General features: G+C 47.6%; 1 protein-coding gene across 3 annotated transcripts in view; it reads right to left on the bottom strand.

Moving 5' to 3' along the window:
* Positions 1 to 2,298: 2,298 nt before the first annotated feature.
* Positions 2,299 to 13,251, bottom strand: part of MFN2 (mitofusin 2) — an 11,365-nt gene continuing 412 nt past the window's right edge. For 2 of the 3 annotated variants that reach the window (XM_006016172.2, XM_006016173.2), the window contains exons 2-18: positions 12,556 to 12,734; positions 11,878 to 12,013; positions 11,381 to 11,543; positions 10,664 to 10,788; positions 10,289 to 10,397; positions 10,099 to 10,206; positions 9,447 to 9,600; positions 9,144 to 9,211; positions 8,834 to 8,955; positions 8,391 to 8,517; positions 7,478 to 7,582; positions 6,912 to 7,014; positions 5,914 to 6,134; positions 5,609 to 5,764; positions 3,507 to 3,703; positions 2,994 to 3,128; positions 2,299 to 2,622 (exon numbers count right to left, since the gene is read on the bottom strand). In XM_006016172.2, the coding sequence (XP_006016234.1) occupies positions 2,553 to 2,622; positions 2,994 to 3,128; positions 3,507 to 3,703; positions 5,609 to 5,764; positions 5,914 to 6,134; positions 6,912 to 7,014; positions 7,478 to 7,582; positions 8,391 to 8,517; positions 8,834 to 8,955; positions 9,144 to 9,211; positions 9,447 to 9,600; positions 10,099 to 10,206; positions 10,289 to 10,397; positions 10,664 to 10,788; positions 11,381 to 11,543; positions 11,878 to 12,013; positions 12,556 to 12,730 (2,274 nt within the window). In that variant the 5' untranslated portion in view covers positions 12,731 to 12,734 and the 3' untranslated portion in view covers positions 2,299 to 2,552. The remainder of the gene's footprint in view (positions 2,623 to 2,993; positions 3,129 to 3,506; positions 3,704 to 5,608; positions 5,765 to 5,913; positions 6,135 to 6,911; positions 7,015 to 7,477; positions 7,583 to 8,390; positions 8,518 to 8,833; positions 8,956 to 9,143; positions 9,212 to 9,446; positions 9,601 to 10,098; positions 10,207 to 10,288; positions 10,398 to 10,663; positions 10,789 to 11,380; positions 11,544 to 11,877; positions 12,014 to 12,555; positions 12,735 to 13,251) is intronic. The other variant, XM_006016174.2, reaches the window with a different exon arrangement.

Genomic DNA, 13,251 nt, shown 5'->3' with positions numbered 1-13,251 from the left:
CGGCCCCGCGGGCCGCAGCGCGCACATGACCGAGTCCCGCCTCCCCCCACAGTCTCGTGCCTCCCGGGCCGGGAGCGTTTCACGGAGGAACGAAGCGGGGAAGCCGGACCTGGCACTGCGGGGGGGGGACACAAGGGCGGGGGTGACACGCGGGTTCAAGCCGGTTTCTTCCTCGGGCGTCTCTGCTGCTGCCCCGCAGCCACGCGCTTTCCAGGACGCCTGGGAAGACGCCCCAGCCTGCTGTGAAACAACGAGCCGTCCTGCACGTCCTCGTGGGAGCTCCCCCCCGCCCGTCACGCTGCTCCTCGGTTTCACCAGCGGTAGTTGTGGCTCATACCATGCCCGAAGCACGACTTCCCTGCTGCCGCCCTGACTCAGGGTGGAGGCCACAAAAGCGGGAAGCGGGGGTTTGTTTGCAGAGCGGGTGCAGCAGAGCAATGGGTTTTTCCAGCCACTCCAACGTGTGTCAATAAGGGCCTGAGAGTGCACTGGCAGAGGAAGAGTTTGGCCTCTAAACTCTGTGGGGTACAACTGCAGGGGCAGATTACCACTATCTGTTCTCGTTAGGAAAGAGACGGGGTCACTGCACAGAGACTAGTTATCTGATGCTAATGATCTTCCAGTCAGGGCCGTGGTCACACCAGGTGGCCAGAAAGAAGAGGTTCTCTTACCCTAAAGCCATCTCAGCCCTGGTGGAAACCTTTCCTCCCCTCCCACCCAAGCTGCCCTGTCTTGTAATATCCCAGGTTTAACAACAGTCTATTTGCCCACACTGCTAATTCATTGGAAAATCCCAGTGCGGAGCCTAAAACAAGGGCTGAAAGCTGCTTTCCCATTAAATCTTCCTTCAGGTATCAGGAAGCATCTTGTCCTTCTTTTTGGAGCTACGTAGCAGCTGCATGGGCTACTACCACGTGTGTCTGAATCAGCAATAAATCCTAAAGCCAGTTGGATACAACTTTCATAGCAAAGTCAAGTTACTAATATGACAAATTCCTTTCAGTCTTTCTATATTCAGCTGGAACCTGCTTATACCTACCCCCTGTTTCTTTGCTGGGTTTGATGCTAAACCGGGACAGTCAACCCAGAACAGTCAAGAGCAATATAGGGACTCAATTTAGAGACGTCAGGGGAAACCCAAATCCCACCAGCCAACCTGGATCTCGCCTAACAGGCAGAAAGCTTTGAAACACATAGGTGGAGCCTATTCCTGGCACTTACTGAAGTCAGCAGAAACACTTCTGTCCATTTCAGCTAGAACAAGGTCAGGCCCTGCTAATTGCAACATATTACACTGAAAATTAACAATTGCTTTAGAGCCAAACTCAAAAGCCAATCTGGTCTGCTTACAAATAAAGAAAAGGTCACCCTGACCCCGGCTGCCTGGGCATGAAGGGTCCCAGAAGTACAGGCTTCTCAGACTCCACACGAACTGCCCTGGATCAGCACATCTTCATTCTGTTGCCTTCCTTAAAAATAAAAACACTGAACCATATTAATGCACAGACAAGCAGCATCCCATGGAAGCTCTCTACAAAACAAAATCTTTTACAGCTTGGAATCATCACTCCGCCTTAAAGGCCAAGTAGTGGTACGGCATTTGAAAGGCCTGCTTCCAGAAAGACAGCTGTGTTCTTAAAGAACCACATCCATACTTCACAACACAGCTACTTAAATACTGCCAACTGGCTGCTCTCTACATTCTTATACCTCAGCAAGACACCAAAATTACCAAATGCAACATTAGTTCCACTAACTCCCTAACAGTCAGCTATGTCTTTGCAGACTATCTGCCTATGCAGTGACATGAGGCAAGTCAAAAAGTTTTCTATGCTAAAAAGGACTTAAGGGAAAGAAGCCAAAGCCCAACAAGAAGAAATCTGCTTGAGCAAGATCCAAATTCCAGCCTGTCAGAAGAGATCTGTCTTCTGTCCACAGGCCTGAACATTCTCTCCATTGCTAACACACGTACTTTTCCATGGAAGGAAAAGGAACCATGATTCTCTTGTAAACTGGATTGCCACTAAAGAGCAATTGAAAAGCATGGATAGGTGTGAGGCAAGACCATAGCACAGGCATCTATATGTGCCTGGGGTGAGAGATCTGGGTTTAGATGAACAGCTGTTTATCATTCATACATGAACTTGGGGCTTTGAACCTAGATTATCATGTTCCAATGGTATCTGCTAATCAGAAAAACTCATCAAGATGTAAAATGCATTAGAATTAATTTGAACTTCACCAGCTTTGGTGATTTAAAAAAATGGCAACTCCTGTACTTTACTCTTCATTAAAAAAGCCCCCTGTCAATGTATGAAGCAGAAATTCCTCCTGGAATCATCTCATTACCCAGCAGGCAAAAATAAGACTTATAAATAAGTAGTGTTTAGAGGCTGGACACAACACATGGAAGCAGAATCCTATCGTTCACTTGGTGAAAGGACACAGCATGGGCGCATGCTTGTGCCTCTGAGGGACTCCATCACCCACCATGTTCTCTGCAGGAGTTAAGAGAGTGTTGAAGAGAGAGGGTGTTGTCTCAACTTCCCACACTATCTGCTCTGCTGCAGGTACTGATGCGTGAACATGTTGAGCTCGCTGTCTAGCCAGCCTGCTTTATTCCTGTAAGGAAGAAAAAGAAGTCTCAGTTAGGCTTGTGTGCTAGTCAATATTCACCTCTCTGAATCTGAAAAAGCCCTTTCTACTTAGATGCTGCTTGAGGTAGGAGAGGCTGGTGAAAGCCCAGCTGAGTTAGGAGGTAGCAATGTCTTTATTGTAAACAAGAATCCATGCCACAGCTCTTTATTGAGAGGCGCCAATGACTAGAGCTACTGCCAATCTGAGCAATGGTGGGAAGAGTCTACAGGGCTGGAGTGCAAGGGCACATTCTGGCTTGCATGGTCCAGGGAAACCCGCTGCATAATACAGAACCATTTCTCCTTTAGAAAAGGACATGCCAACGTGGATTTGCTGGCAGGAAGAAGAGATCTCACCTGAGCAGCTTTGCTTTGCTCTGTAAGGAGTCCAAGATCTCAATTTTCTTATTCATGGCAGCAATTTCCTCTTCAAGATTTTCCCGCGTGAGATCAACCTGCTGACACAAGTGAGCAAATGTCCCAGCAAGCTCCCTAGGAAATGGGCAGAGGAGGGGAGAGAGAGGACAAAAGAAAGACTGATTAAGCACCAAACTCCCAGCAGAAGCCTCTTATGCTGTGCAATAAGTTTGATTGTAGGCTTGCCAGAAAGACTGCAGTGAGAGCACCTTTCTACTACACCTCTTGGGCTGTAACAAGAATCTTGGAAGTCTGACCTTAAGGAAAGTCATACGCATTAAGACTAGTACTTAATAGCACTCCGATACGAGAACTCGGGCTTTCATGCATGCTCCTGTCTACATTTTTAGTCCTGAAGCTAGGGCCATGTATATTGGACCTGGTGTGCCTCTGTGGCTGTGGGAGATTTCAAGGAAACTACCATTAAAATGCTCTTATTTAGAAGAGACTCACTGTTGGACTTGGTGGCTGCAGTTGGAACCTGTGTAGCTGACAATGAGCTGCAGTTTCTCGCTGGCATACTCAACAAACTGGCGCTTGAAGGCTCTCTCCTTCGCTTTCGTGGTCCAGGTGAGGCGTTCATACACATAAAGGAGCCCGTAAAGGCCAAAAGAGAGTGCAATCAGTCTCCAGCCCACGGCTTTCCAGACCTGCGCTCAGCACAGAAGAAAATGGGCATGAGTCATTGGCTAGGAAGGAGGGAAATGTCTCCCAACAGAATAGAAAGCAGCAAATGCATGTTTTAAGCACATGCTGCCAAGACAGAAACAGCCAAGTAGTAACCCTCACTTGCTCTTTGCCTGAGGAAGTCATCCCTCTCTGCTACTACTGCCCATTCTATACAAAGAGAACAACCCAACCTAACAATCAACTGGCATGTCATGGGTGCTGTGCAGACTAACATTTGCAAGGCATTTGGAAAACATCTATAAGTGAAAGAGATCTCTCTCCTGTTTGCAGTGTCCCTGTTTCTGAAGGGAAGACCACTTCTGAAGAGATATTCTGTCTCCAAGCAGTGCAAGACAGTGGAATAGGCCTGGGGCAGGGATCTAGGTAGGGTACACCATCTAAGATCAACCTAATGTCTTATTTTTCAAAAAGTGGTCCCCAACTGTCAGCGCCCAACTTGAGACATCTTGAGTTTCTTTTCAAAAGCACTAAGCAAATTTAGGCCTGTGCAAAGCAGCTAGTATTCCCTTCGGATTCGGCTGATTTGGGGGGGTGGGGACAGTGATTTGATTTGGTGATTCAAATCACTGTCCTGAATCGATTCTGCTGAATCTCCGAATCAGCCAGGCCCATCCCCTGCCCACTCTCCCGGCCCAACAATGGCTGCCCCAGCTTCCAGCTCTTTGGGGGAAAAAAAAGCCCCTTCACCAGGTGCTACCGGTGGGGGAGATCCCTGCTGCCCAATGCTGTGTGGGGTGCTTTGCACGAGCCCCCTGACCCCTCCTCGTTCCCCCACAGGTGCCCTACCCAGGCCAGCTCCGGCCCTTTAAGGGAGAAAACAAACAAACAAACAAAAAAACCCAAAAAAGCCCCGCACTCACCGCTCCTGCCAGCAGGAGGCAATCCCTGCTGCCTCCCGCCATGTGGGGGGCTCTGCACAAGCCTCCCAAGCTCCAAGGCTGCTGCAGGAGTGGAGAGTCCTGGGGCTTTTCTTGGGGTTTTTTTCTTAAAGGGCTGGAGCTGGCTCAGATGGGGCACCCATGGCGGGGCCAGGGAGCTTGTGGAGAGCCCCCCATGTGGCATGGGGGGCAGCAGGGATCTCTCCCCCGCCCGGTAGTACCTGTTGAGCAACGGGGCTTCTTTTTTTTCTTTTCTTTTTTTAAAGTACTGGGAGCTGGGGTGAGTGGGGCAGCCATGGAGGGACTGGGGAAGCGGGCAAGGTCAGGGTGGGGGTCCCTCCATGGTCCCCTTTCCCAGTGCCCCGTCCCCTGCCCCTATTTACCAGCTTGGAGTCCGGCCACCGAGGACTACCCGAATCAAAGCTGGAATCTTTGGAAAAGATCAAGAGAGCTTTGAATTGATTCAGACCTTTTAATTGGTCCCCCAATTCAATTTGGATTTGGAGATTTGGCCACCGAATCGGGCCAAATCTCCTCCAAATTGAAATCAACACCCAAAGCTTCACACAGCCTTACTAAGCACATACACCTCCAAGTCAGCTGGTGGTGCTAGGACCCAACCCCTCTGAGAAAGAAAAAAAATCAACCCAACCTGTCTAAAGTTGAGACTCCCTCCACCCATAAATGCACACAGATATCAAGGAAAGATCAAGCTGGTAAAAGGGTCAGCTTTAACCTCTTAGTTTCTCCATCTCCAACCTCTTGTTCTCCAGGGACAAGGATACTTCAGTGATATCTGAAAGATCCTGAATCTAATCCTAAATTTCAAGAAAATGACTCCATCCTAAGGAACATCAAGGGGAGACAATGATTTGCTCTGAGATCCACAATAGACAGGAAACACCCCAGCAGATACTGCCTGAAGCCTATAGTCCAAATACTTGCAACAGTGCAACCACCAGTGAACACCATGGCTTTTCAACCCACCACTCCACCAATCACGAGGATCCCCATGGAAGTTCTGGAGGTGAGTGATGCCAATCCAGTCACCATAGACACCATGAGCTCTTCCTGGGTCATAGAGCCCTGAGGTAGGGGAGGCAGACTGGGATTCGCTGGGGTTAAAGGTATAGGACGCTGAACCTAATTAGAAAGGAAGAGGAAAAAAATGCTGCAGATAAGAGGGAGAATGCAAGCTGAAGCCAGTTATTTCAAAGCACTGACAGCCACTGTTATCTTCAGCAAATGCACTATCCACTACTGACCCACCGAATGTTCAGAAAGAGTCTTACCTGGTCATTATAGCCCATCAAGGCCCGACGACTATTTTTTGGTCCCAAAAACCTATTCACAAGCATAGTCCAGCCAAGAGAGAAGTGGAACTCAATGTCCTCCTGGAAGTCGGCACAAAGTTTGTCGCAGTTCAGGTCATAGCTGAGTGTGAAGCACTGGCGAGGGACCAACAGGTCTACCTGGCCTCGCAGAGAGACTGGGAGAAGTGGTTTTAATCCATCTGTAAGGATAGAAAAAGAGAAAGTGGGGGGGGGGGGGTTGGGAGGGAAGGATGCACTCATTAGGATGGTTAGAATGGAACCAGTTGGACTCTCAATCCTGTGCTCATGTTGGTCATTGCCTCCTCATTCTCTCTCTCTCTCTCTTTCATAGTTTCATAGTTTTAGGGTCGGAAGGGACCTAATAGATCTTCTAGCCCGACCCCCCGCCAGGGGGGGAGAACAACAAAAAAAACCCTAAAAACAAAAACGGGACTCAAATGAGTCCAGCCAGGTAGGTATCCAGCCTCTTCTTAAAGATCCCCAGGGTAGGGGCCAGCACCACCTCCCTTGGAAGTTGGTTCCAGCTCCTAGCCGCCCTAACTGTGAAGTAGTTTTTTCGGATGTCCAATCTGTACCTCCTCTCCATCAGCTTGTGCCCATTACTCCTTGTTATGCCAGCGGGGGCTAGGGGAAACAGCGTCTCCCCCAAACCCTTCTGGTTCCCCCTAGTGAGTTTATAGATGGTCACCAGGTCCCCCCTCAGCCTTCTCTGGCTGAGGGATGTTCTAAGTGATTCTCTCTCAGAATCACTTAGAACATCCCCTCTGATCACAAGTAGGGCTTGAAAATGTCCCAAGACCAAAGATGGCACAAAAGGTGAGAAGCCCCAGAGAGCAGTCATTCAATCTTCTACTTTTACATTTTAGAAGATATCATTCTGGCAACTTCTCCCCCTCACCCCGCATTACTCCCTATAATGGTCTATGGACCTCTGGGGGTCTGAATACTGTACTGACCTATCATTTCTTGCTGCATGGTTTGCAGGGAGGCAGTGATGACATTAGAGCAACGATCTGACATGTTACGGCCCAGGCCTTCCTCAATGTGTCGATGCAGTTCCTGAAGTAGACAGAGTTTATTACATGGAAACAAACCCAGACAACTGTAGTTCTTGGAGTGTCCTCATATGACTCACTGAAATAAAGAACATTTTTCCCCCAGCACAGGGAGCTTATATGGTCTGTGTTTTGGGGAAAAGACTGGATCCGTTTAATCTATGTGATGAAAAGTACAACCACAAACAGCAACCATTAGTGACTTAATGTAACATGCTGTGATTCAACACTATGCATTACTAAAATGACATCAGTCTGGAAAGTCCTTTTCTGGATGCCATTTTTTACTGAAGCTGACAAAGTGCAAGAGACAAAGTGCAATTTCAGTGCTCTGAAGAATAGAGTCTACCGGGCTGTTTAATAGGATGTTTAATATCTTGGACAGCTGGTGTGATTACTGAATCATTAGAGCAGGAAATGACAGTTTAGGCAACTGGTCCAATAGGGTGGACACAAACATCACTCACATTCTTGTAAACTTTGAGGACAACTGAGGATGGGTGGAAGTCCATCTGGTATTCATCTACTAACACAGAGAGCCGCCGGATCTCTTCAGCCATTGCATTGGACACCTAAAAAAAAGTCACACAGATTGCACAGTGCACGAGTCGAGAAGACTCCTGACAGCTTGAGACAGCTGTTAGGATACCAGTTGAGGGGAAGAAGGCAGGGGACTATATTTGCATTTCAGAGTAAAACCTGTAAGGGATGAGAGACTGGAATACCCAAGAAGAGGCAAGAGACAGAGATGCTGAATGCATGAATCGTGAGATATGTGAGGGTCCTAAGGGAGAGAAGGGGGTGCAGAGCCTTATAAAAAGCCAGACAAAGATGAGGCCTATGAGATAGATATCCTCATCACCTAAGATGACCTGCAGATCCTCCAGAAAGACTTTCTGAATACCTGGACCTATGCAAGACTTTGTTGTCTTTTTGGCTTATTATGCTGCATTTGAAGTTAGCTTAACTGGTGTGTGCTGTCACTGTCTTATTGGACAGTGTCTTAGCTTAGGCAGAGTTTTCTTCTGATATACTTTGATGCACACTTGAAATTGCAAATTGCTGTGCTCAATAAATGCACTCTTTAAAAAAAGGACTATTCTTGTTCAAGCATTTATGAATTCAGTGCCACTACCTAAAGTCTAATATTTTAAGTCTGGTAACAGTTTCCTCAAAAGTGTCAATGAACAGATTAATCCTGCAGCAGCAGCAAAGCTCCACCACATTTGCTCTGGCACAGCCACGTGGCTTCAGTGCTTGTCCAACCTGTTGTGTGCTCCAACTGCATGGTTTCAGCATCTCTTCTGCTTCTCAGTTGCCCTTTGGACCTCTCCTCCCACCCCAAGTGGTGCTGCCCTGGCCTAGCATACTCTTCCTCACCTGTCTCTCCACTTCTTCTGTGATCTGTTTTATTTTCAGCTTATAGTCCTGGGTGAGCAACTCCAGCTGTTTTTCAATGAAGCCCAAGCGCTCCTGCCGATCCTCACGCATTTCCAGGCAATAAACCCTGAGGGAAGGTGGTGTCAGGTTTAGTTCATCTCTGATAGGCTAAGAGGACAAACATTTTCTTCCTGGGACAGGGAACGACAGTAGCTAAAACACACGACACACAAGTAGTGTGTGGGACAAATAGGTGATTTCTTCCCATCTGTGCAGTCCATTAGATGCAGGGTTACTGGTATATGTCCCCCTCCTGCCCCTGAAACTTTTGCTTAAGGTACAGAGATTTTAAATGCAAATGCCCTCATGCTGCCCCCGACTCGCTCCTTAAACCAGTCAGTGCAAAATTCAGTTTCGTTTGCACCAAGAGTGCAGCCACTAACCTTTGCTCTTGGGCTGCAACATGTACCGAGTCCATGATGAGACGGACATCCTCTGCAATCTGCTTGGCTCTCACTGTATGCTGCTCAAACTTGGTTTTCACTGCAGACTGTGAGATGCATTCCTGTGCAAATGGAGACAGCCATCAGGAAGCCAGCAGCAAGCAGAAAGGCATTGACAGAGGCCTGCTTTATCATGCCACCGACTGTCAAAGACACAGCTACAGCTAAAAATTTACAAGACCCATCTCCCCTTTCCAGAAGCAGGACTCTAAAGAGTAGGACAGGAGGGCGGTGTGATAATGATGCTCACCTCAAATCGTCTCTCGAAGTTCTGAAACTCGAACATTCTAACTTGGAACCCCTCTGCCAGTGCTCCACCTGCGGGACAGCAATGTCAGCACGGCAAGCTTCCAGAAGGCAAAGGCTTTGAAGAAACAGGCCTCCAGATCAGCTACTACGTCACCTTCCTGTTCACTTCTGGCCTCTATCCCCTGCCCGTGGCTCACTCACCACCCACCCCAGCTCCAAGTTGAATCACCAACATATTATCTGAAGCGAGACAATCGCTACTTTTCCACACGAGAGCAATGGAAGAGCTGGTAGTTCTCCACACCTCCTTCTGGCATCCCCTGGGCTTTCTGGATCCTAGCGTTCAGCACTTCCTTTGCAGACACAAAGAAGATGCGGTCCCCAGCCTGAGCTCGATCCACCACGCCCAGCTCATCCACCAGGAAGCTGCTGCAGCGCTCCATGTGCTGCCGACGCACCTGAAGCAGAAATCCAGGGCAAACTGTTCAGTCCGCTTGACAGTCTGTGCCATTGCCTTCAGTGGCCGAGACAACCACACACCCCCTGCAGGCCTCAGCAAGTGATACAAGTAAAAAAATGGAAAAAAGGTATTCCGCTTTGCTGTTCTATAGTACTTTTTCCAGGCTCTGAAAGCACTTTTCACATATTAAGCCCCACCAGACCCCTGTGAGGCAGGTGAATATTCTAGCCGTTTCACAGATGCGTCAACCAAGGCATAAAATCAATTGCTCCAAGCAACAAAAAAAATGGCATCAATGAGAACTCAGGAGCTGTCCCCCCAGAGCTTTGTTCTAACCAGTAACCTGTTTTTACTTCAACCCCTTTGCCCTCAAATGCCTCCACATTATGGTAACTAAACTATAAGAGAATCATCTCCTGGTGCCACTCCACCCTCCATTTTTGTAGAGAGCATCCACTCCATGAGTGAGGAATACTCACGTAAACCTAGCACTGACCTCTTCCATGTACTCTGGCTCAGAGGCCGATGCATCCCAGCGGTTATTCAGGATGAAAATATTGGGCCGAGACAAACGCTCATTCACCTTGTGGAAGAACTGCTTCTCCTAGACAAAGGGAGACTTGCATGTCAAAAGCCTGAGCATCTTCCTAAAGCCAAGGAGCAGTAACAAGCAGACGTGGAGTTACCGTTTGCATTAGCGTGGACTCCGAGTTTGCTACCAGCACAAACACATCAGCATCCAGGCAGAACTTGTCTATCCAGCTGTCAAGCTCTGTGGTCACATCAATGCCTGGGCTACAGAGAGGAGAAATTGAATGTCACTGTAGCTCCGAAACTTCAAAGATATTCCTTCTTTGGGGAAAGTCTACTGAATTGTATTAGGGAAGCTGGTTAGAGCTGTTCAGTACAACCACTGTCTAATACTTGGGCTACACCATGCCTAGGGGTTACTTAGGCTGAGCATTGAAAACAAATAATAGCTGAATGTTGCTCTCTGTGCATGTCTATTCAGACTCCTATCACTTTTCCAAACAAGCTCCAACTGTAAAAAGGAATCTCACCTGTCCATCAGCACCAGGTCATCTTTTAAGAGAGGACACTTGGAGTTTGGCCACATTACACTGACAAGGCTACCAGCATTCAGAAGTTCATTTTGATGCAACGCATGAGCCAGCTGGTTTACTGTCTGTCCAAGAGTCGGGTGGAGTTTGGGGGGAGGGGAAGAAAGATAGCAGTGTTACAAATTTTCCAATAACAATGAAAATACTTAGCTCTCTGCCCTGAACTGTTCATGGACAACACTAAGTCAAAGACCCACCTTTGGGACATTTCCCTCTTTGGGTGAAGGAACATAAATCTGCCTGGTACCTGTGTTAACAGATGCGCACTTCTGAACAGTCCTGTAAAAGAATTGCCCCTTTCCTGCACAACTGGAATTTTCCGTATCAGACAAGGATTCCTTTCCACAAGGAACACAGAGTTAGATGGAAAGTCCTAGGCCATCAAGGCCAGTCTTCTCCTACCAGATAACAGCATAACCTGAGCAAACTCTGTTTTAAAACTACTTAGTTTATTCCAGCTCCAGCAGCTCACAGATCTGATGATTCAAAACTTCTTTTTGGTTTCCAGCCTAGATTTTTTGACGGACAGTCTTATATTCATTTGTTCCTGGGTCAACACTATCTTTTGGCTTCAGCAGTTGTTATCCCTCCTTGGGGTTCACACAGATCAGGTAAGAGTCCATTTTTTTTTTTATTTTGTACTAATTAGGCACCTACTTTGACACTCCTCTTCTCCTCTGAGCCTTCAGTAAGCAGGAAAGCATCATGGCCATCTGTCCCTTCCACACGGAGGAAACAGTTTGTGGTGTGTCCAATCCCCGAGGGAAGGACTTTGTCCCACAACATGGCATTTATCACCGTGCTTTTGCCATTGCTTGTCCTGGGGGTAGATAAAGGATGAATCAGTGGGGTTTCCCAGATGCTGCTGTGCTCTAAACAAGATAGTTACTCAAATCCCCTATCCCAACTAGCTCCATAAACTATTACCACTTTAGTCCTCACAGGCAACTGGTTGGCAAAGCACTGTCAAAAGGCAGCCTGTTATTTTCTTATTTAAAAAATGTCTTTCAAACTCAGCAGGGGGACAAACAGGAATACCAAGGCTATTCACCACTAGATATTTTCACAGAATATTTTTCACTTGCCATGATCCCAAAGGCAAAGGTTATTAGGTCAAGTAAGGGGCAGGAATAAATCAAGTGTATCCAACTCACCTGCCAAAAAAAGCCACTTTCATGTGTCGTCGGGCCAACACCTCACTGATGCCACTGACTTTTGACAGGTAACCTTTGACTTCCACTACCTGCTCTTCTGTGGTGACAGGGTCAAGCTCCACATTCTTGTGAGTTTCTGAAACCACAGTAACATGCCCCTTTGAAGTTCAGAAGTAATTCATCAGTGGCACATGGTCAAACCAACTGAGAAATTTAGGGAATCTAATCCATGCCCCTGGAATGTAACTAACCAGGTGTTTATTTGGATCTTAGCGACTGAAACCGAGTCCAAGACTGGTTTAAAGGTCACATACACAAGCACGTTTTGTTTTGCGTCCTGAAGCCTGGGCACTTGCCAGCGGCCAGTGCCTTAGTTTCAGAGCTCAAAAGATCCTTACTCTCCAGACTCCCTCCAATAGCACACAACTGACATTTCAAACCCCTCCAAGTTCCTTACATGCACTGCTGTCCAGTCCTTAAGCTATTAATGCCAAAAGGTTGGCATGTGTGACCTTTACAACTTGCCAGCAACAAGCTGCCTAAACAGACAGAAACCAAGGGATTCAAGGCAATTAAAAAATAAACAAACCAACCCCTTTATATAGGAGAAGTTTTCTGTTTTGGTATTGAAGTAAACAAAGTGCTCCTGTCCACGTGTTAGCAAGTTACACAGCTTACCTTCCAGGAAAGTAGCACTTTCCTGGATATATGCAGCCAGCTGTTCAAAAATGCCATTGATCTTCTTCTTGGCAGTAACGAAGTGTTTGAGCGGAGAAGCGTTTACTTCCGCCATGTGTCTTTTATCCTTCTTCACTGCAACTATGGAGTTGGAGCGAGCAAACAACAGGGACATTGCGCTGTGGGGAAAACAAGCTAATGAGAAGATACAATTCCCCTAACACTGACTCTTGGCCTTACCTAAAAAAACTATAAAAATAAAATGCTGCATGAACAACAGACACCAAATAATATCCTATAGTTATGAAAAGACCCTATAACACTAGATGAAGTGAGCTCTTGTCCATGAAAGCTGAGAGCATAAGCACTGCCCTGGGTCCACCTGCCCAGTATCCTGCGTCACACGGCAGTGGAGAGTGAACTGGGTCTGACAAGGGTTTTTTCCACTGTTCGTCTCCCACTTGCAGCCTCCAGTGTTTACAGTCCTATTGCAAAGGGTCTCTAGACTTCAGCAGTGGATGACACGAAGCTTCCCAAGGCACCAAAATGAGGAGCTCTATTGCGGTCTACGCTGCAAGCGCAGGAAGGCAGCAGTGCAGCCGGAGTGTCCCAGCGGAGACCTCTGAGGTCCGGCCACATCCGTGCCCGAGGGTCCAGCTATGCTCAGCACAGCCACCTGCTCCGGGGAGGACAACG

This window comes from Alligator sinensis, unplaced genomic scaffold (genome assembly GCF_000455745.1).
Source record: "Alligator sinensis unplaced genomic scaffold, ASM45574v1 scaffold366_1, whole genome shotgun sequence".
Taxonomy (NCBI): Eukaryota; Metazoa; Chordata; order Crocodylia; family Alligatoridae; genus Alligator; species Alligator sinensis.
The sequence above is the reverse complement of the archived record's forward strand: the minus strand, read 5'-3'. Positions and strand labels throughout refer to the sequence as shown.